The 23,551-nt window shown below is 32.0% G+C and overlaps 1 protein-coding gene across 5 annotated transcripts; it reads left to right on the top strand.

The window, feature by feature from the left end:
- Nucleotides 1-10,641: 10,641 nt before the first annotated feature.
- On the top strand, nucleotides 10,642-19,601 carry LOC7486369 (lysine-specific demethylase JMJ25). Of its 5 annotated transcripts, XM_052453000.1 has the most exons (15): nucleotides 10,643-12,086; nucleotides 12,175-12,290; nucleotides 12,811-12,910; nucleotides 13,011-13,152; nucleotides 13,715-13,778; nucleotides 13,855-14,599; nucleotides 14,785-15,114; nucleotides 15,767-15,893; nucleotides 15,939-15,968; nucleotides 16,060-16,268; nucleotides 16,528-16,600; nucleotides 16,693-16,778; nucleotides 17,494-17,613; nucleotides 18,465-18,526; nucleotides 19,218-19,601. In XM_052453000.1, exons 1-15 carry the CDS (start codon nucleotides 10,818-10,820, stop codon nucleotides 19,273-19,275), a joined length of 3,531 nt encoding a protein of 1,176 aa, XP_052308960.1. In that variant the 5' UTR covers nucleotides 10,643-10,817; the 3' UTR covers nucleotides 19,276-19,601. The 5 variants fall into 5 exon arrangements, 4 of the variants coding, with proteins under 4 accessions (XP_052308961.1, XP_052308960.1, XP_052308959.1 ...); XR_002981912.2 differs by having other exon boundaries at nucleotides 10,642-12,086; nucleotides 15,767-15,968; nucleotides 17,540-17,613; XM_052452999.1 differs by having other exon boundaries at nucleotides 13,855-14,603; nucleotides 14,789-15,114; nucleotides 15,767-15,968.
- Nucleotides 19,602-23,551: the final 3,950 nt, after the last annotated feature.

Genomic DNA, 23,551 nt, shown 5'->3' with positions numbered 1-23,551 from the left:
TGGAGTTACATGTTTTGTAACGTAAAGTTTCAATCATTACGAAAGTGTTTGTTTACGTGATATCTTCCACATTCAGATTAAACCATAATATTTAGGTGTTTAATTAGCTACAAACCACACTTTTTAATTACTAGGACCCATAATAACCTGTGTTCCAACCACATGCCAGGCAAAAGCAAATCAAACTTGCTTTTATGAATTGTTTGCTGAACACAAAACGTGACGTTGTAGTTTACATAATTTTTTTAATTTTATATCTGTTGAAAATAACCCGGTTTCGATCTTCTTCTTTCATCGTTCTTTCCCTGCTCTCTTTACTGTTCTTCCCTCTTGTTCCAATCTCTCACAGACCTCACACGCTCACTTTTTTTGTAGCCGATTGGAGATTCAAAAACCTTTGGGAATAATTGAAGTTTGTCAACAGATCATTCAGGCTAAAAAAGACTACCCATTTCCAACTCAAATCCCCGTCCTAAACTCAAACCATACACCAAATCTGCTGAAATGGTTGTTGCTTCTTCAAAACCCAGAAATGGTTGAAGACATGCTGAAATTATTATGATTTTCAAGGTAATTTTCTTGAGAATTTATTTAAAAAACTTCATGTAACTCAAATTCCTAATATTTGCAATAATCATACCCTTCTTCTTCCTTTTTTTTCTAATTTGTTTCGTTCTGTTTTGATTCAGGAACCAAAGATCTAACATCTTTGTCTCTTGAAAAGAACAACAAACTCCCAATCTGTGTTGAGGCACATCCAACACTACAGGACACGTTGAAATTGATGATAATGTTCAAGGTAATATTCTTTAGAATATATTTCAACATCTTCATGTAACTTAAATTCTCAATATCTACAATTATCATTCCCATCTTCTTTCTATTATAATTTTTTAGTGTTCTGTTTTCTGTCAGGAACCAAAGACGGCTTAATAATCTGTCTCCTGGAAAGCATAACAAACACCCGATCTCTGTTTTGGTACATCCTACACTACAGGACTCGGTATCTTTGTTTTTTTTAGTTACATATTTTAATGTTTAGATCCAACTGGGAAAAAATTGAAGCAATGTTGTTATGTATTTCTTAATGCACCGTCACTATATATGTCAATATGTGCATTTTCTAAGTTCAAATTGTTTAAAGGTATAGATTTTTTTTTTTTGTAATATTATGAATTGTATGCTGCTTTTATGTGGGATCAATCAACATCTTATGAATAAATGAACTTGATTATATGCTTTATGATTTGGTTTTCTTATTCTGTAACTCTCTTTTCTAAACTTGAATGGGTTTCTTTTAATTGTTGTTTTTAGAAACTTGGTTCAGTGCATATCTGTTATGTCTTTGTTGCATTGAGTGTTATAATATTAGCCTTTGTTTTTTTTAAGTTGCATGTTTTAAGGTTTAGATATAACTGGGAAACAATTGAAGTCATGTCCTTATACATGCATTGCTACTGTATATGTAAATATTTGCATTTTCTAAGTTACATGTTTTAAGGTTTAGATTTTTTTTTTTGTTTGTAATATTATGAATTATGTGTTGCTTTATGTGGGATTAATCAACATTTTATGAATAACTAAACTTAATTATATGCTTAATGATTTGGTTTTCTTATTCTGAAACTCTCTTTTCTTAACTTGCATGGTTTCTTTTAATTGTTGTTTTAAGAAACTTGGTTCAGTACATGTATGTTATTTCTTTGTTGCATTGAGTGTTATAATATCACTTTATTTGTTATTAATGTTATATTCGTTTCATCAACTGTATCAAAGACTCAGGCTCTCGGACCTGAATGACCCATAGCTGATCCTGGGCCTCTAAAAAAAGGCCCAGGCGTGCAGGTTTGGAACAGCCCACGCGCTTAGATCTTTTTTTTTTAATTTTGTCATCTGCCCCTTAGTTTTTGGAGAAAAATAATAATAAGTGACGCGTCGCCTTCCTTACTCGGATTCTGAAAAATCAGACTGGGTTGTTTTAGACCAAGAAATACTCATTTTAAATCATATTTTGACCCAAAACACCAAACAAAAACAACCCAAACACCTTGTAAAACATATAGCCTCTAACAACTCAAAAATTTGTTCCAAAACCCATAATCAATCCAAAAACTACAACTATTTTTTAGCTCAGATCTATCATTTAAGGCAAGTTTAAAGGAAAGAAAACACCTAAGATAAACTCTCTTCATAAAAAAATCATTGGCACTGAAATCACCTTTTTTCGTGGCTGAAATCAATTTCAACCGAGACTTTCTCTTTCTACCACTAAAATTCGGTCACTATTTTTCTCCTCTCTCAAACTAGGAATTAAAAATTAAAAAATAAATAAAATTTGGTGTCCAAATTGAATTTCGTAAATTGTTAGAGAATGAAAGTTTATAATTTGAAAAGTTGAAAGATCAAAGAGAACTTTTAACCCATGTTTAAAAATACCACATCTTTCTGCTTTATTTTTTATTTTAGTGTCCTGTATTTAAATTTTATCATTCCTTAATAAATATACTTTAATTAACTATCAATTTAGGCGTAATTAAAAGAAGAAGAAAAAATCTTTGTAGGAATCCACGTAATTTATGTTATCTCTGGTTAAACAGTGACATTGAAACCTTTTCAACTAAAACTAGTTTATTAACAAAAGTAGTTCCTAGTTTCTAGTTACAAGGTTTGAAAGGTTTCTTCCTTCTCAACTAAGAAATGACCCCTGCCACTATTATCCCTCCATAAAAATAAAAATAAAAAGCACTGTCCGTAGCACCACTCAAGCATAGTTATTAAACCCGGCCCGGGGTTGACCCGGCTAAGGAGCCGAGTCCCGGGTTTCATGGATCAACCCGGAAAAATTAAAAAAAAATTAAAGTTTTAATATTTCATATGAAAAAATACATGTAAATATAGATTATACATATTATGAAGTTTAAAAGAATATTTTAAAAAAAAATTTATCCCACATTAAAAGGATATTATGTTAAGCTTTTAAGTTAAAGTATTTAAACTAAAAAAGTTTTTTATCCCACATTGAAAAAATATAACTTTTTCCTTGGAAACATAGAGTATATATACTAATGGGTTTCAAATCCCACATTGAAAAAACATAACTTTTTTCATGGGAACATAGAGTATATATATGAAAGGGTTTCAAATCCCACATTGAAAAGATAATATGTTATTCTTTTAAGTTTAAGTATTTAAACCAAAAGGTTTTTTATTCCACATTGAAAAAACATAATTTTTTTCTTGGGAACATATAGTATATATACTAATGTGTTTCAAATCCCACATTAAAAAAACATGGTTTTTTTCATGGGAACATAGTGTATATATATGAAAGGGCTTCAAATCCCACATTGAAAAGATACTATGTTATCCTTTTAAGTTGAAGGATTTAAACCAAAAGGTTTTTTTATCCCACATTGAAAAAACATGGTTTTTTTCATGGGAACATAGTGTGTATATATTATGAAAGAGTTTCAAACCCCACATTGAAAAGATACTATGTTATCCTTTTAGGTTGAAGTATTTAAACCAAAAGGTTTTTTTATCTCACATTGAAAAAATATGGTTTTTTTATGGGAACATAGTGTATATATATGAAAGGGCTTCAAATTCCACATTGAAAAGATACTATGTTATTCTTTTAAGTTGAAGTATTTAAACCAAAAGGTTTTTTATCCCACATTGAAAAAACATGATTTTTTTCTTGTGAACATAGAGTATATATACTAATGGGTTTCAAATCCCACATTGAAAAGATATTATGTTATTCTTTTAAGTTGAAGTATTTAAACCAAAAGGTTTTTTATCCCACATTGAAAAAACATGATTTTTTTCTTGGGAACATAGAGTATATATACTAATGGGTTTCAAATCCCATATTTGAAAAAAAAAAAAATCGGGTCTCGTCCTGGTTCGCCCGGGTTTGACCGGGCTGTTGCCACAGCCGGTCTTTTATTAAATCCGGACCGGTCCAGTCACCGGGTCGACCTGTCGGGCCGGGCCGGATACTAAGTCCTGCTTCCTCAGGACTTAAAAAACATTTCACTTTTCAAGTCCTCTAACAATACTGTGAACAGTTCCGGAATCCATGCATTCTGTCGCATCTTTGATTGACACCTGACACAAAGCTCCATGTTTTGTGCAGTCCCAGACATGAAAAAGGATTAGACCTCTCAAGCCCCCTAACTAAGCCCCACCCCGACATAAAAATAGTCCAACAAAGAACTGTGTCCCATTCCATAACAAGCAAGCCAACTGTTTTTTTGAATGCTTTAGTTTGAATCATGTTTTTTAAAACCGATCATAACCTAACATGATATTTGTTTTATAACAGAATTCTAGTTTTATGTTAGTTACAATCCACCCATGAGTATTGTGATTGGAATAATTATTATGTCATAACCAAATATAATATTTGATCGAATATAACATCCTTCACACTCTAAATATATAATTTTAAACAAAATTATCATTTTCCCCCTAAATTTATGTATGTAATGTGTTTAAAACTAATTACTTTGCATAAATATCAACGTTGATGTATTGATTATATTATTTAATTTATAAATATTCATTGACTCTTGAGTTTTAAATATTTTACATATTATATAACCATAAATCTCACATTTGTATCCCAACTAAGGTATGAAACTATGGTGTGGATATTGATGAAGCCATGAAAACTTAGGACTAAATTAAGCTTTCCACAACTATATATTAGGCTCATAAAATGATTGGGTTGACTCCGTTTGGAAACGCGGTGCAAACCGCGTTCTCTAAAATTTAATTGTTTTTTGCTAAAAATTAAAAAATTTTGTGTGTTTTAGATCGTTTTGATGCACTGATCTCAAAAATATTTTTTAAAAAATAAAAAAAATATCATTTTAATGCATTTCAGCATGAAAAACACTTTAAAAAACAACCGCAATCACACTCTCAAACAAACATTGTTTAGTAGGATAGCAAAATGACTTCCATGCTTTTCCACTTCAGTCTCTCGAGATTTTTTTTAATTATTTCATTTTTTTTTATTTTGGTTAATTAGATGAGATGATATTGTTTTTTTTTTTTCAAGGAAAAGATAATATGAAATCATAAAATAGTTGGGTTTTTCTTTACACATGATGTTATTTTGCACATCAACAAGGAACTTCTTTTCTTTACACATGGTGGGGTAGTTTTTTACAATCATTTATGAAATTTTTTTCCTATTGCTTTTCAAATCTAGTTAAAGACTTCTTTTTAAGCATTTATTCTTTATGCAGAACCATCAAGCTTAGTACAGTAGTTTCCACCTAACCTAATTCTCATTGCATCAGACTACATCAAATGTCAAGCCAATGTTTTTCTGCTACTGTAACTTTCACTTTGTTGATTACCTTTTTTTTTTTTTACTATCAGAAAGTTAACAAATATAAATAGCAATATCCACATAATTTTTTCATCTGTATATGACGGTGATATTTACCAATTGAATTTTTGATAAGAATATTCTCACGATATATACTGAGGGAATCGCAGTGAAAAAAGAAAGAATAAAAAAAGTCAAACAGTATGATGACGGGTAAGTTTTACAGACAATGTTATCGATAGAATTAACCCGACAGTAAAATTCGTTTGTGAATATGCCATCAGAAAACTTTCTTTGGTATATACCGACGACATTATAGAGGGTATTACAATGAGATTTAAAAAGACAAATCGTATGGTGACATGATATTTCTACCGACAGAATTGCCGACGGAGTTACTATATTGGATTAAACAAAATTATCTTAAACATAATTATTCCCTTCATTATGTATTTGTATGATAGATTTTCATTGCAGGTTTATTGTGCTTGGCTTGATGAGTACACCATGGATTAACTATAGGTTTGTTTTATAATAAGATGTTGATTGTTTTTTGGTGTTTTTTTTTTTTTAACTCTTTAATGCAACTAAGAAAATTTTTTTTTTTGTTTATTTTTTCAAGGAGAAACAGTAAGGTTGGAAATTAGCTGATGAATAGTGTGTTATGAAATTGTTAAACTACTGGTTAGTGAGGGTAGAAGATTATGAGATATTAATGTAACTACTGGTTGCTTTTTTTTATTTTATTATTGATGTGGGTATCGGGTCAGCTTGTGCACACCTCAACTAATTCCATGAGCCCTGAAATTAATGACCATGTAAACTTCTAGTGATTTTTATATTACCAATCACTGGGCTCGAACTAACTACTAGTTATTTTAGTTGGTTGGTTGGTGTGTCGTTTTTTTTTTTTTTGTTCATTCTATCACTGCTCGCATATTAGTTGCAACGTAAGCCTTCCTTTTATTATGTATTGCTTGATATATTTGCGGTGTTTTTTTTATTCTGGGTGCTTGGGTTGAGGAATACACCATAGATTAAATTTAGCTTCATTTCTGTGATTTCATTTGTTTTCAAAAGAATTTTATTTAACACTTTTGTCAAAATCCAATTTGACTCCTCTTTAAAAAAAAAAAATTCTTGTCTAGAAAGAAACAAAAATTGAAAAAGAAAATATATTTTAAAAAAATCACTGAGGGTTGTTATTTTTCATAAGTTTTGTGTATTTTTGCTTTTATTTGGTGAAAAAAATAAGAAATGTGCAATTAGAGGAAAAATTAAAAGAAATAATAAGAAAAGAAAGGAAAATTACCTCTAGTATTTTACAGTTTAGTCAAAATTGCACATTCCTGTTAAATTTTAAAAATATATACTTTATATTTTTGATCAATTTTTTTTAAAAATTTAATAAAATGATCAAATTACTCTTATATATATTTAATTAAAAAATCAATCAAATAACATATTTTACCTTCTCTCTTCCACACACATCATTTTCTCTCTTTCTCATGTTTAAAAACCCAGCTTATAAATAAAAAAACCCCTAACAAATCAATTTTCTTCATTTGCATCTACCGAATCCGCTAGTATACTCGTCGATTTTGAAGATCTAGGACTAAACACTAAACACTAAACATATAAAAAAAATGGAATTACAGTTGAATGCATAAGATTGGCCAGTGATTAAGGATTTGGTTGAGTCATGAGTCATGTGAATTAGGTGTTCTTATGTGTAAATCTCTTAGTTGAATTTCATAACATATAATATAACGAGGAACAAAGTTGCGCTAACTTTTATTCTTGAGATTTTAATACGTGATTGACTTTGAGGTGTTGTTGACTTTTTCAAAAAAATATAATCACTTCAAAGTATAAATTACATCTTATAAAAGTAAAATATAAGACCTGTTTGTTTACTGGAAAGTAGTTTCCTTTTAGAAAGTAAATTCCAGGAAAGTATTTTTCGATGTTTGGTAGTGTAATGGAAAATAAATTGAAAAACATTTTCCAGTGTTTAGTTATGTCATGGAAAATGACATTTTCCAGTGTTTGGTTATGTCATGGAAAATGAGCTGGAAAATAACTTATTAATATTTTATTTTTCTCAAGTTTATTAAAATAATGAGGAACAAATCTTACAAATTAAAAAGTTGAATGAGAATGAAATTGAAAAAAAATATAATTTCATAAATTATCTCAAATAAAATAAATAATAATCAAAATAATAGAGATCAAATCTAAAAAATTAAAAAAAAATGAAAGGTGAATAAATTAAAATAATAATAATTAACATTTCATAAATTATTTCAAATAAAATAAGTAACAATAAAAAAAATGAGTACCAAATTTGATAGATAAAAAATTTCAATAAAAAAACGATAAGAAAAAAGCAAATAACAATTATAAAAATAAGGACCAAAATTAATATAAAAATTAAATTTTAAGAGATGGAATTGAAAAATAAATATTCAAAACAAATTATATATAGCAATCAAAAATTTGAGGATCAAATTTGATATAATCAGCAAATAATGACATTTCTAAATTTTTCACAACTTCCGGAAAGTGTTTTCTGCCCAAATTTTCCAGGAAAACACTTTCCTGAAAACCAAGCTAAATTTTCCTTTGACTGTAAAGTGTTTTCCGTTGACCAACTTTTCTAATGGCAAACAAACACATGAAAGTTTGGAAAGTAGTTTTCCGGAAACCACTTTCCGGAAAACAAACACAGCCAAAAGGAAAAACATTTTCCTGGAAACCAAACCAAATTTTTTTTTTACTGGAAAATGTTTTCCGTTGATCGGAAAGTATTTCTGTTGATTGGAAAGTATTTCCGTTGACCAACTTTCCTAATAACAAATAAACACAAGAAAGTTTGAAAAATGATTTTTCAAAAAATAAATTCCAAAAAACATACATGGACTAAATGTTTTTTACGTGAATTCTACTAAAAAAAAGTCAACCACGCCTTTATTTCCAACACCCTTTTATACGTTGATCGGTAACAAATAATTAGTTGGATCAAATAGTTTAATTGACTTTATTAGAAAAAAAAGAGAAGAAGGTCTGATGTTTATGCAGGGTTCACTCATATATGCGTTGATGGTTAATATTCTCCACTGTTCCTTAGTGATCTTCAATTCCACCATTTAATTCTACTTCTTTTCTTGCTTTTATATCTGCAATTGGTGAGTTTTCTTGAGTGAAAAAGGTTTCATTTACTTAGTTCTTGCCTTCTTCCTCTCTCACAATTTGGCTGCATGTTGGTGGGCTCAGGGCAATTTAGTGGGTGCAGTGATTTGTTGATGACAATGAGCTCAGTTCAAAGAAAATAAAGGAGATCTAGACTGGGATAGAAACATTAAAAAAGAATTTACATTATGGTTTTTTAGAATTGATGTTTTCTTGGTGTATTTAATACAAGTGTATTTAATTTAGTCATTAAATGGAGAATAATAGCAAACTTGTAGATAATTAAATAATTTTTTTTGATTTTTTTTTATAAAGATGTTAATGTTAACACGTGCATAAATATTTGAATTGTTTTTTAACATCTGAATGTAAATATTTATTTTGAAAACAGATTATTATTCACTTATGTATTCTTATTTTTTTTTGGCTTTGTATTAATATTGGTTTTATTTTGTAAATTGTGCTTTCATTTTTTTTTTTTATATATGTAGTATGCATAAATGTGTAAATATTCATTTCTAAAAAATAAAATAAAAATAATACCAACAATTTTTCATCAAGCTATTATCATGTTTTGATAAAACTTGGATTTTAATAATTAGCTCAAACGTGTTTTTTACTTTTTAGAGACTAATATAGACCCTACACAACATTTTTAATCTCAAAACGGGTTGATGAATTTTCATTAAGTTAATAAATAAAACAAGTAACCATCTAGGTGATGGTCCAGTGGTAAGAGCTTGGGACCAAAAGGTTTGCTCTCTCCGTGGTCTCAGGTTCGAGCCCTGTGGTTACTCATATGATGGCCACTGGAGGCTTACATGGTCGTTAACTTCAGGGCCCGTGGGATTAGTCGAGGTGCGCGCAAGCTGACCCGGACACCCACGTTAAACTAAAAAAAAAATTAAATAAATAAAACAAGTCATGTTTTAATTAAGCTTGAATTTTAACATGGTAGGTCAACGTGTCTCCTTCTCGAGTAGGCTCACATATGCCAAGCGTGGTATTTTTAAAACAAATTAAATAATTTGTTAATGAGTTTTTTTCTAAAACTAGGGTTTGATATAGGTTTAACACAACATTAGTTTCATCTCACTTCATAAGAATTTGTTAAGCTGCTAGACTCGTGATTCAAGCTCAACACTAACTCAATGATCATCCATCAACAACAACTTGGTAAAGAAGTCCTTTTGCATCAACACTCACTGTCTCTGTTGCCTTTTCGAGTATGTTTGAGAGTGTGGTTGTGATTACTTTTCAAAGTTCTTTTCATTCAGAAATGTATTAAAATAATAAATTTTTTATTTTTTAAAAATTATTTTTGATATCAACGTATCAAAATAATAAAAAAATACCAAAAAATATTAAGAAACAAATAAAAAAATAAATTTTTTTAATTTTTTTCAAAAAAATTTTAAAACGCAAAGCAAACAGAATCTTTCTATTTAGCCCGTCCCGAGAAGCCTTCACTTTTACCATAATAATATGTTTGTTTTGCTCGCTAAATCATGAATATCAACAATTAGTTGGCTGAGTTGCTTTTAATGCAAGTGTGTGCACATATGATCTCTTGGCTCAAAACTTGAATGCTCTCTATATCTTCTGGTATCCAACGTTTATTTATTTATTTATTTATTATGGTATACGTGATTAGTAGAAAAATACAAGCGACTTGTCTAGCAATATTCTACTCAAATTAATAATAAAATAACACAAAAAAGATATCAAAATAAATATTTAACATTTATGATAATTACATGCAGAAAATGCAAAAAAACCTGTAATTATAAGATGAACACAGAGGGTTGAGGCAAGAGTTACAAGTAACATGATCCTACATACTCCATAACTTCAGCTCCACTTCCCTAGATTATCTCCAAAAAATAGACGGATTATCTTTCCTCCCAAAATTATTTCGAAACCCTAGAAATCCACTCTTGAGTTTTTCTTTTCTTTTCTTGCATCCATAAATTTGGCGCCAAAAAATTTCAAAAACCCCATTCGGCACTAAATTATTATTAATTAACTGATGATAATAATAAATAATATTATCATATTTTATTTCACCTACAAAAACAGAAATAAAAATACCCCTTCCCTGCCATAAGAAGAAACCCTATCTTCTTTTTCTTAAAAACAAGAAAAACAAAAATGCTTAAAAAAAATCCCAGTTTCTCTTTATAAAAGGAAAACAGACCCTTCTTGTCCAACCACTGTAAAAATAAAACCGAAAAAGTCTCCTTTTATCCTCTGCTAATAAAAGCTTCAACCTTTTGTGATGGCGAGAGTGAGGAAGCGGCAGAAACCGGCGCAATCGGAGGCGGGGTTGGTGGAGGAAGCGGTGGAGAATGGCGGGTCAGAGGAGGGGGTTAAGGAGAATGGGGGGTTAGATCAAAGTAGTGAAATTGGTGAAGGGAAAGTAGAGGAAAGTCGTGATATTGATAAAGGAAACGGGGCCTCGAAGATGGGAAATAGGAAGAGGAAGGTAAAGAAGAGTGAGATTGGAGCTGTTGAAGAGGAAAGGGAAGGTAATGGTGTGGAGAAAGGGGAAGAAGGTGATTTGAAGGAGGATGTCAGAAGGGGTAGGAAAAAAAAGAAGGGAAAGAAGAAAGAAAGTGATCGTGAGGAGGAGAAGGTGAAAGAAGAGAATGTGGAGGATGATGAAAAGGGGGTTTCTTCAGCTGTGGAGGGGAAGAAAAGGGTGGACTTTGTTGGGAATGAAGGAGAGAAAGAGGTGGAGAGTGGGGACGAAGATGGATTAGGTGAGAAAAGTGAAGTGGATTTCGTCAAGAAGGAAGAGAGAGGGGTTGATGGAAAGATGGATGGGAAGTCTAGGAAGGCAAAACAGGAGGTGGATGCCGAAGAAGGAGAGAAAGAGGTAGAAAATGGTAAAGAAGGAAAATTGGACGGGAGAAGGGAAGAGAAAGGGGCAGAGAAGAGGGGGCGGGAGGGAGGTAAATTCAGTGTGGATAACGAGGAAAGGAAAGAGATTGGAGAACTGGGTGTTGGAGGAAAGGAGAAGGTGAGATTTGTTAAGAATGAGGAAGAAAGCGAGGGGGTTAAGGAAAGTGAAGGGGCTGTTGCTAGAGAGAATAAGGGCGGGAAGAAGGAAAGTGAATCGGGTAATGAGGAGGTGGAGAGCGAGGTAGGGAAGGAGAATGGTGGTGATGTGGAAGAGAATGGCGATTCATTAAATAAGAGGCCGAGGAGAACTGATAAAAAGGTAAACTATGCTGAGCTTGATGCTGCATTAGATGAGGCAGTGCTTGGGGAGAAGCGCAGGAAGAGGAGGAAGAAGAATGGAGTCTCAGAGAGTGATGGATTGGAAAGTGTGCAAAATAGTAAAAATGGTGATGTCAATCGTGGAAAAAAGAAAGTTAGTCGAAAAGGAAAAAAGAATCAGGAGGAGGAGAATATCGAGGGAGAAGAAGAGAAGGAAGAGAGTGGCGAAGGAGATTGTTTGATGATGAGCTCTGAAACAGGTTATGGGCTCAGGACTCGGAAAGAGCAAGTGGATCAGGGAAGCAAATCCAGGCGTGATAATGAGGTAACTAATCATCTTTGATTTGTTATTGATATTGTCTGTTTGGTTATTGATGGTTGTTTATGTTCCTGATTTTTTTTTTTTTTTGCAGTTTATTGAGAATGTGTGTTTAATGTGTCATCAATGCCAGAGAAATGACAAGGGCCGTGTTGTTCGGTGTCTGAAATGTAAAAGGAAGCGCTATTGCATACCATGCTTGACGAAATGGTATACTGTAGGATTATTTGCATTATACCATTCAGTTCTTGTTTTATCACCGTATGTTTTTCTGTTAGGATTGGCATTATGGAATCTAAATTGTCTTTAATTTATCCCTTTTGTGAATTATACTGATTCTGTTATTAATTATATAATTTGTTGTGAATTTCATGTACTTATGTGTAATTAGTATGATGGTTTTGTTTTAACAAAGATATATCTTGTTTCTAAATATAAATGCTATAGAAAACAGTTAACTGCTGGAACAGGTGATATCTTGCATGATGGTGTACCAATAATTTTGGTCTCAATTTTATTGCAAATCATGAGCAACATTATATTGTTAATATAAGTAAATTAGCATATGATATACTGTTTTGGATTTTTAGGACTGGCTTTTATCATTTACAAGACAATGGCATAGCTTAGACATGTTTTAGTGGTTTTTTGAATCATCTTATAAATTCCTAGAGTTTAATTTCTCCACGATTGATTTTGTTACTTAGGGAATTCTTTGTTCATGTTGTAGGTATCCTAAGATGACAGAGGATGAAATTGCCAATGCTTGTCCTGTCTGTCTTGGAAATTGCAACTGTAAATCTTGTTTGCGTCTGGATGCGCCGATTAAGGTATGTAATCCAACCTTGCAACTCGTGCTTCAATGTGTATTTGTTAATTGTTTTAAATGCACGTGTGAGATGTAATAATTTTAGTTGTTATTTACTGCAGGAACTGAAAAATTTAAACCTGGAAGTAAGCAAAGAAGAAGTAGTGCGATACTCTAAGTTTTTCCTTCGTGCGCTTCTTCCATTTTTGAAGCAGTTAGATGAAGAACAAATGATGGAGAGAGAGATTGAGGCCAGGAGAGAAGGTAAGCACTTCTTTTGCCTCAAATATATGGAATTTATTTGATAAAAAACTAAGTTTTGCCTTGTCTTTGATCGAATTGCAAAACATTCTGCTTTTGGTATGTTTGAGATTGAGAGAAGGAATTTTGTAGACACAAAAGGTGTTGCTTTTATAGGATGAAATGGTTTTCTATTGGTTTAAAGGACAAATTTCCAAGTCCTCCATTTTTTCCCATTTTTTTGTAATGATTTGTATTCTAACAACAAATCTTCTCTTTATTTCTTATGTTTTGTGTTTCCCTTCTTCTTTGGCCATCACAGGCCTTTCTATTAGTTGTGCTTGCAGTTACTTCCAAGTAATGGTCGTATCAATAAAAGATTTTCTCATATATTTTGATTAATAAATTATTTTGGAGTATGTATTTTATGCATGTCTTTTATTGGTGCAGGTAAATGCCTGCTTATCTATGTTTTATAATGTGCACACATTATGAGTATGAGTGGGTGGCCAATGAGTGCTTGTGCATATGTCTGAAGAGAGTTGGCTTTGCTGTATGTCAGATGACTAATAGTTTATTTCTGCAGGTGTACCACTTGCAGGCTTACAAATAGAGAATGCTGAATGCCCTGCAGATGAGCGCATGTTCTGGTAAGTTATATTGTTATCGGAGTTTCCCACCTTTTCATTTTCTTAGTTTTGATAATAATCCATAATTGTTTTTCAGTGATAATTGCAGAACTTCTATTTTTGATTATCACAGAAGTTGCTCAAATTGCTCTTCTGATCTTTGTCTTGCCTGTTGTCGGGAGATCCGTGCTGGGCACTTGCAAGGTGGTGGGCCAGATGTGCTTATGGAATATATTAACAGAGGATTTGAATATTTGCATGGTGGGATAGACGAACCACAGGTTGAATCACAAGCTGAGTTACCTCAAAAGACTGAATCTAAGGATTTTATGGGGCCAAAGTCTGGATGGAAAGCAAATGAAGATGGAAGCATTCATTGTGCTTGTGATAGTGGCAATTTGGAACTAAAATGTTTGTTCCCAAACAAAAAAGTCAATTTTGCAGTTTCAGTGTCAGAGTTGGTAAAGAAAGTTGAAGAAATGTCCAAAAAATGGGAAACTGACTCTGCTAATGCTCCTGATGAACGATGTGCTTGTTTTAACTCCAATGGTGATCTTGATATCAGTAATGGTAACAGGTTATTAAAAGCAGCATGCCGAGAAGATTCTGATGATAACTATTTATTCTATCCAATAGCCGAAGATATCACAGAGGATGATTTGAAGCATTTTCAGTTTCATTGGAAGAGAGCTGAGCCTGTGATTGTTCGCAATGTGCTTGAAACTGCATCTGGTTTGAGTTGGGAGCCAATGGTCATGTGGCGTGCCTTCCGCCAGATCAAAAATGAAAAACACGACACACTATTGGATGTAAAGGCAATTGAGTGTCTGGATTACTGTGAGGTCAGTATTTTCACCTTTTTTTTTGTGTGCATTGAAGATGAAGTGTTGCTGGCTTTTACTGCTATTTTCTGATAATCATTCTTGTTATATTCTCCAATTGTCATGATAATGATGGTTTCAATCCTATTGATATGCTATCATCTGTTGTGATGTTTAATGTGATGCTCAACTCTTGATGAATGCAGGTAGATATTAATGTCCATCAATTCTTCATTGGTTACACAGAGGGAAGGTTTGATGGTAAAAATTGGCCTCAGATACTGAAGCTGAAAGACTGGCCCCCATCTAAAACATTTGGTGAAAGTCTTCCACGACATGATGCTGAATTTACCTGTTGTTTGCCCTTTAAGGAGTATACACATCCACGCAGTGGACCTTTAAACCTTGCTGTCAGATTGCCTGAGAATTCTTTGAAGCCAGATATGGGGCCAAAGACATATATTGCCTATGGATATCCTGAAGAGCTTGGGCGTGGAGATTCGGTCACTAAGCTTCACTGTGACATGTCTGATGCGGTATGTTTGGTTTCCTTTTCTTTTCTTGTTCAGATAAAATAAGATATATGGTGATAGAAAGAGAATGGAAGGTTAGAAATCAATAAAGCAACCTTCTAGAAAAGGTGAAAATTGAACTCTAAAATAGAAGTCGAGACAACTTGGTTTTCCAAAATCATGCTTAGGTTGGTTATCTTCCTAATTTTTTTCCAGGATCTGTATGGTATCTTCTTCCAAATATTGCATAAAAATTTAAGTGAAATTAAATGTTTCTATGTAGTGATATTTACTAGCTGTTGTATGATAATCTGTTGTACGATTGTATTTAATTACTTTTGTTGACATTCAAAGGGTAACTGTCCTGTGCAATGGTAAGATTTTTTCATCACTTAGTGAGAAGACTGTTGAAGGAAGATTTCTATTTAGAATTCCCTTGCGAGGACTCTACTGGGATGAGTCAACGTGTTCTTGATAACGGCTGTTCTGATAATAATCAACTGTCAGATGTTATGATATGCAAAGTGTTAAATACTAGAAATTTGGAAATTTTCTCTCACATCAGCAGTGAATCTTTAGTATCTATATGTGCTGTGGCTACCGGGATCAGAATCTGACATCATTGCTAAACTTCATACTTTTAATAATGATTAATTTGTGCATCTGGCTGTTTCAGGTAAATGTCTTGACGCATACTGCTGATGTGTCCAATAAAACTCATTATACTGAAATACAAAAGTTGAAGCTAAAGCACTTTGAACAAGACCAAAGAGAGCTTTTTGGAAATAATCAGAATGTGGATGGAGTTGATAAAAGAGAGCTTTTTGGAAATAATCAGAATGTGGATGAAGTTGATAACATGCATGGTGTTGATTCTGGTAGGTCTTTTACTGACGATAATGGATTATCTAATGAAGCTGATGACCAGAATGAAAATTATCTGTTTAATGATTCTGCTTAATAATCTAGGGAAATGTAATGAGGAGGCAGGAGTGGTTCAAGGCATAAGTACCGAGGATGGACCTTTAAAGTGTGGAGATGAGTCAGAATGGATGGATGCTTTAGATGGAGGTGCTGTTTGGGACATTTTCCGAAGAGAAGATGTTCCTAAGTTGCAGGAGTATCTCAACAAGCACTTCAAGGAATTTAGGCATATCCACTGTAGCCCATTACCAAAGGTAATTGTGTATTGCATGAAAAATCCGGCTCTCTTATCTGCCTTTTCCCTGTGGTTACACTTTACAAAATTGTATTTCTTTAAATGAAGGACTTGGTAGAAAGAGTCTAGGTCCCATACTAGAAAGAAACTGTCATGTCAAATCTTACCAAGATGGACCAAATAAATTGGGTTCGTTGCCGCCTGTCTGAATTTTTAGCTGAAGTGCTTACATCCTGAAATTATCTCTCAATAAACTAGTGTTATTTCTGGTGTTGTAGGTGGTTCACCCCATTCATGACCAGACATTTTTTTTTACTCTAGAGCACAAGAGGAAGCTAAAAGAGGAATATGGTTAGTCCTGTGATCTCTTTAATTGGTTCAGATCAATTATTTTCCTCTCAATTTTTAGCATTTATAAATATGTTTTTGACACCATCATGAAGGCATTGAACCATGGACATTTGTCCAGAAACTTGGAGACGCTGTCTTCATTCCTGCAGGCTGTCCTCATCAAGTGAGAAACTTGAAGGTAAAATATATCTGCGTTTTGAAACTTGTAACTTGCTCCAAAAAAGTGGATTGCCTGGTAATTGCTGTTGGTTATTCTTTGGATGTTGAAATTGATGCGAGTAGCATTTATCAAGGATTAGGCAATATCTGAAATTAACATGTCCTGTTTTCCTTATTTCCTGCTTAACTGTCTTCATAAATATATTGCTAATTATTCTGGCAATAATCTTAACGGCCCACCTCTGGAAGGTTTTTTTTTTTTTCTTTTTTCGGGGGTAGTGCATTTCTGAACAACATAAGCTGATTATGTTTATGGACTCTGGGTTCACTAGCCAACCTTAATCCAAATCCTCATGCCTTTTCAGTACATTCATGGCCTGATGGTGTTCCTGGTGCACAATGGCCTAGGTCCTAAAATTTTAGGACACTGCATTAACAAACAGTTCAGATTTCTTTAGATCTGATATGGATGCGTTTTCTGTCTTTATTACGATGTGTGATATTGTGATGATTTAGCTGTATAATTGATAAGGTTTGTACTAGAATTACCATGCAATATGCTTCTATTTTACAGTTCTTATTTTAAAAAGCTGAACCTTATATCTTAGATTTTAAATGCTTCTATTAAGATGGGAGCTTTGTTATTTAAATCTGTTGGTTTGCCCCAGGGGCATATGCAAATATGAAAAGTAACGTAGGCTGAATCTGTGGTAACTAGCTTCTATCTTTTACAGTCTTGCATTAAGGTAGCAATGGACTTTGTCTCACCTGAAAATGTAGGTGAGTGCATACGTCTGACAGAGGAATTCCGTTTGCTTCCTCCAAATCATCGGGCTAAAGAGGACAAGTTGGAGGTATTTCTAATTTTTACTTTCATGTCTATATAATGATGGAAGGTGCTGAAACATACATTATCTAAAAGGAACAAGTCTTTGGTAATAAGAATGTTTTCCTTGAGAAATTGTTTTGTGCATAGAGAATGGAATCTCTCAACAATAAGTTGGCCAGGTTTTGTTTGTTGTAGATGTTTCTTTTTTCTGCATATCACTTTTCTTAAAGGTCCAGTGGGTTTCTAGATCTAGATCAATATTAGAACATGTATTAAGTAGGACATTCTTGCATCCATTTTTAGAGTTACTCCATGATCATATTTTGGTTAATGCTAAAAAATTATAGGATCATGTCATAAGAGAAATTGAATTCAAATTCGAATTAAGTGGTAGAAAGGGTTGATCTGGACTTGAAATGATCTGTGCAGTCTTGCCCTGTGAACGCTAGGAAGAGTTTTAATTGCTATAGTATTTCAAACCCTTGGAGTTTCATTGAGTTCTGCTAGGCTGTTGCATGTTTCACAATAGAATAATCTCTAGTGCTTTTTAGTATAAGTTCTGCTTATATATATATATATATATATATATATATAGTACCAAAACCCTCAAAATAATGAATTACATTGTAATATCTTAAACTGTCCTGTACCAAACATCATTTGAACTGTAATTGCATCAAAGTTGCCCATGTTATTGTCACTAGTCAATATAACTCTTGATTCCTTGCATCATGATGGACACTTTATCTTCACTTTGTAGCGCCATGAATCCCAATAACTGACGTGACATATGTTTTATTTTTAGTAGCATTTACTCCTAATTTACTTGTTTATCATTCATTGGCTAAATCTAACCTGTGTGGGTATTTGATGCAGATAAAGAAAATGTATCTTCATGCTGCTAGATGGGCTCTTGATGTTTTAACAAATGGTGGAGAGTGAGTAACTATTCATTCATATTTCATTTATAAACTAGTATTTGTAGCAATATCCATGCCCCACTTTAATTCTGTTTTCCTCTTTGCCATCAAATCATTGCCAAAATGTTTTTGCAAAATATGCTCATTTTATCAGTCTGGCATGATGCATTCCTGTATATATGGAGCATTTTGATATTTCTATGATAGGGCATGATGTATGATGAATGGAAAATGAATTTATTCTGTCCATAAAAGAATTTGCTGTATTTCAGCTGCTATACACATTTCCACTGAAGGTAACAGTGAAATGATATGTTTGATTTTAATTGATAAGTGGGACACCGGTAAAACCAGGTTGTTAGGAACATAGAGGAAATTTATTGAACATTTTCTGTTGAACTTCATTAAGACATGTTAAACAATTCTATTTGTTAGAATGTTGTGCTGCTGCAGTGCATAAAGCATTCCTGTGCCTTTGTCATGACACAGTTTAGGCCAGGCTTGGCTGTGAATGAAGGAAATTGAAATTACTCTTTAAAGCTCATAGAATTGTCCTGTGAATTTAAATGTGAAATGCGTTTGTTTCTCCTGCTGTTTACGGATGCTCATGCCCAAGGGGAAGATTACTTTTTGCAGTATTGTGAATTTAATATGCATTTCTTTGTTAATTTGATCAGAGCAATCAAGTGCTTGTGTTTTTTGATTTCAGAGTGGACGAACCTGAGAAGGTCAAGAAAAAGCAAGCTAGGAGCAAGAAGAGGTCATAGGCAGGGCCATCCCCAGTCCTGCATCATACGTGAACACCTTAAGCAGGAGTTTTTGGTTAACGTTTTACTCATGCTTCGGGCACATATGGTAGCCGCTGTAAAAATATCCCCTGTTCTCATAAGCAGATGTAAACTTTCATTTGGCTTTAGCTAGTTGCTAATCAAACATACGAGTATTGTTGAAACTGTTCCTGAATGAGATTGGTACACAGGAAGATGCACAAACTTAAATGCTGCAGAATCTTTTTGGCTAGCACAGTATTTATTGTGCATGTTTCTAATTAATTATAAATGTTTAGATATAATCACCAGTAATCTGAGCACGAGTCTTGTTTCTCTGCAAATTTCATCTTGAAACGCTTCAAAAATCTCATAATATCTTCATAATATGCAATGCTTGGTAATTTACAATATGATGAGAGTCTGTATTTCAAGGGTTTAATTCTGGATGTGTCTGATATGAAGTCCCTGATATGTCATGTCCAAAATCTTAGCAGAACAGAACATTTTTTGAAGTGGAATGATAAGATTTGTCTTCATAAATAAGTTAACTTTTATTTATTTTAATGATACTAAAGAATAATTATGAGATCTCAGTGAAGTCAAATAATAATAATAAACTTTGATAAATATGGCTAGCAAGCTGGGAATCAATGACTAGGTAGGCTAAGCATTAATAGTGTGGTAGATATAGGCCAAGTGGGATATTATGGATATCAACACAAGAAAGACGAACATAGGGGGGGGACCAACAAGTAGCTCACCCGCAGACTTGTGTTTTCTGACTATGGATTGCCACAGCAACCAGAAAACCAATCGATTTTTTTTTATCAGGGTATTCTCTGGCCCCTTCCGGCGCAGGGGACTAATCTCCTTTATAGCATCGTCCGGCATAAACCAGGTTTCATTACCAGCAAGGACTCGAGCTGTGTTCGTCTCGTGGGGGAGAACTAGCTCCTTGCTGCTGGGCTCAACCCTCGTTGGTTACTGTAGCTTTTCTTTTCTTTGCACAGAAAGCAGACCAAGCAAGAAGAACAGCACTCCTCCAATTAGAATTAACGTATATTAAGAGCTCACATTTACACTTTGGAAGTACTCTATATTACATGTTTATTGTTTGCATGTGTTGCAGCAGATTAATATATTTGATGGGGTTTTACGTAGTAATAATTATCATTTACATATCTCTAATAACTAGGACTGTTAAGAATAATTTCTTCTTCTTCATCATCCTCATCGAGATTACAAGAAAAAATGCTACTTATATACACAAATTCCTAATTATGATTTTATTACCTGTTCATTACTCAAACTTGAAAAGAAATCTAAAGTACAACAAAATTGAAATGATCAATATCATAAAGCTAAAAATTGCAAGCAAGGGTAATTCTTTTAATTGAATCAGGTAATTTATATTAATATTCTAATGAGTTATAAAATTCAAATTGTTTAGAAATAAGACTGATATGTTGAATAATTGGTTAATCTTTTAGTTCAACCAATTTAATTTATTCTTTTTAGTTAAGGTGTTTGGTGACTTGATATGTAAAACACAGATAGTTGGTAGCTGGTCATGAACTTGAGATTCGGGTCGTGACAATTATGAATATTTGGCTTGAAGGATTTATGGTGTGTTTATAACCCATGAGTCTTGTTCTTTTATGAAGATGAGGGGTTAGAGTGTAATTTTATTCTTTTGATATTTTAAATTGTATTCTTCTCAGAATAACACTCTATTAAGAATTTTTTTCAAGACTTTACGCGATGCTTGAGCTTATTAGAGATGAAAAATAAATCTTAAACCGCGTGTACGCTCAACATGGACTCGGGCTACCATGTTTGAGCTATGCATTTTGGTAGAAATTGGATTCGAGCAAAGTAGTCTAAGCCTAAATAAATATTTTTAGACCTTTTAGGTTTTTGAAGCTTCTTAAATTTAAATCCATTGTATTCCATTCATAATTTCACTTAATTGTTCATTAGCTAATCGAGATCAAGGTCAGGACATCATATGGCATAAAAGATGATACAAATATCTGTTCAAATCAATTTTGAGCATAAAAAAATAGATAATTCATGTCCGAATAACAGCATTTTCTTCAGCTTGATTGGTGAAACGTGTCGTGCTCTCCATTGTGGCTTAGTCGCATGGGCCATGCATATATTTGACCTATTGCATATGAAATGAGAGGTAGTTTCAAGTCAAAATGTTGAAAGATAGGTTTTCTTACCCACAGGAAAATGACCTTCGGTGGAGATTAGTAATTATACTGAAATACTAGCTATCTAATTGACACTCCGCCGGGTGTTGTCAATTTTTTTTCTTAAAAAAAAACATCTATTATGAAGATTATTTCAATGTTTTTTATATAAAAAATTCAAAGTTTAAATCAAAAAAACTCAAAGCATCTAATTAAATAAATAAATAATCATATATGTAAATAAGAAAAAAAAATCATTAACAATAATAAAAAAAATTAAAAAATATTGAGAAATAAATGTAAATTAAGATATTCAATTATATAAAACGAGACATTTATCCAATTGTGTTTACTGAACTTGTTTATTTAAATTAATAAAAAATAATAGAAATAAAAACACAAATAAAATTGATTGAATAGATTCACACCTTAAAAAAAATATTGTGCAAGGTCGAACATATTAGAAATATTATTTAAAAATAAATATTTTTATTTTGAAAAATAAAATTTTTTTTGTATATAAAAAAATATAGATGAGTTAGAATAATATCTTAAAAAATCAAACACAAAGAATATATATATTAAAAAAAGCATGCAAAATTCGTGATCTAAGTCATGAGACCAAGATAAATTTATAGAAAAGAAATTGAAGATAATTACAAAACCAATATTTACAAAAAATACTAATGAAGAATGATAAGATCGTACAAAACTGAATCCTCAACAAATAAAATATCAAAAGACAAAACTAGAAAAAAAAATTAATTACACAAAAGAATCTAAAAAACTTTAATTAAAATAATTAGGATGAAAATAAAAAATTAATTAGAGGGCAAACAAAAAATTTCAACTAGAGGGTTAAATTGAATAGAAAAATAACTTTACCAAAAGGAAAAATAAATCAAAAGAATGAGGATCAAATTAGAAAAAAATAAAACAACAAAAGCTTTGTTTGAATGATGAAATTGAAAGCAAAATTTTTTTAACAAAAGGGCCAAGAAAAAAAATTAAAAATAAAAAGAATAAGGACATAAATGAAAGAAAAAAGCATATGAGAAATTGCAATTGAAGGACTAAATTGAGAGAAAAAAATTTTTTATAAAAAAATAAGAACGAAATAAGAAATCAAAAGAGTGATGACTGAAATTGAAAAACAAAAAACAAAAAACAAAAAACAAAGTGTTTTAATTAAAAGAATGAGGGTGAAAATAAAATAAAAAAATTAATTAAAGGGAAAACAAAAAATTTCAATTAGAGGGTTAAATTGAATTGGAAAATAGCTTTAACAAAAAGAAAAAAAAATCAAAAGAATATGGGTCAAATTGAAAAAAATAAAATAACAAAAAATTTGATTGAATAATGAAACTAAAAGCCAAAAAAACTTTAACAAAAGGGCCAAGTAATAAAAATAAAAATAAAAAGAATAAGGACTGAAATGAAAAAAAAAGAGAAATTTTAATTGAAGGACTAAATTGAAAAAAAAACAAAAATTTTGTAAAAGGAATAAAAATAAAATAAAAAATCAAAAGAATAGGGACTGAAATTGAAAAACTAAAAACAAAGAGGACAATCATGCACTTATCTTGTAGGAGGGAGAAAAGAAAGAGAAAAACAGAAACGACCACCGACGACGATCCGACCACCATCACGCACCACACCGTGTTGAAGAGAATACCAAAGAGACGATAGAAGGTTAGGTTTTGCCATTGGATGACGCTGAACGTGCTGCCTAAGTAGTGCAAACACTATTCACTCGTTGGTTAATGCTTAGCACGTATCAATAACTTTCTCGATAAAAAATCTAAAAAGTCAACATGAAAAATACTAAAACACCTCTAACGACCTTGAGAATTACCCAAATAATTCACGTGAAAGTACAAAAATATCCTCAAATACAAACTCTTTTTTTTTTTTTTGTCTTTTATAAGGCCAGATACATATTTTAACTATACATGAAGAAGGGAAAAACCAAAAAAAAAAAAACAAAACTTGTCTAACAACCCAATGTTTTTTTAATCCTTGGGTAAATAAATATTTTTATTGTTTAAAAGTTTATCAAAAGTTAAAAAAACCCT

Source organism: Populus trichocarpa, chromosome 5, assembly GCF_000002775.5.
Source record: "Populus trichocarpa isolate Nisqually-1 chromosome 5, P.trichocarpa_v4.1, whole genome shotgun sequence".
Classification (NCBI taxonomy): domain Eukaryota; kingdom Viridiplantae; phylum Streptophyta; class Magnoliopsida; order Malpighiales; family Salicaceae; genus Populus; species Populus trichocarpa.
The sequence above is the reverse complement of the archived record's forward strand: the minus strand, read 5'-3'. Positions and strand labels throughout refer to the sequence as shown.

What these genes read in the sequence shown, in the direction of transcription:
- LOC7486369 (XM_052452999.1), top strand. Translation starts at nt 10,818, where the DNA reads ATGGCGAGAGTGAGGAAGCGGCAGAAACCGGCGCAATCGGAGGCGGGG. An exon ending in GCAGATGAGCGCATGTTCTG is followed by an intron (nt 13,779 to 13,854) that starts GTAAGTTATATT and finishes ATTGTTTTTCAG; the next exon opens with TGATAATTGCAGAACTTCTA. An exon ending in CATGCATGGTGTTGATTCTG is followed by an intron (nt 15,969 to 16,059) that starts GTAGGTCTTTTA and finishes TTAATAATCTAG; the next exon opens with GGAAATGTAATGAGGAGGCA.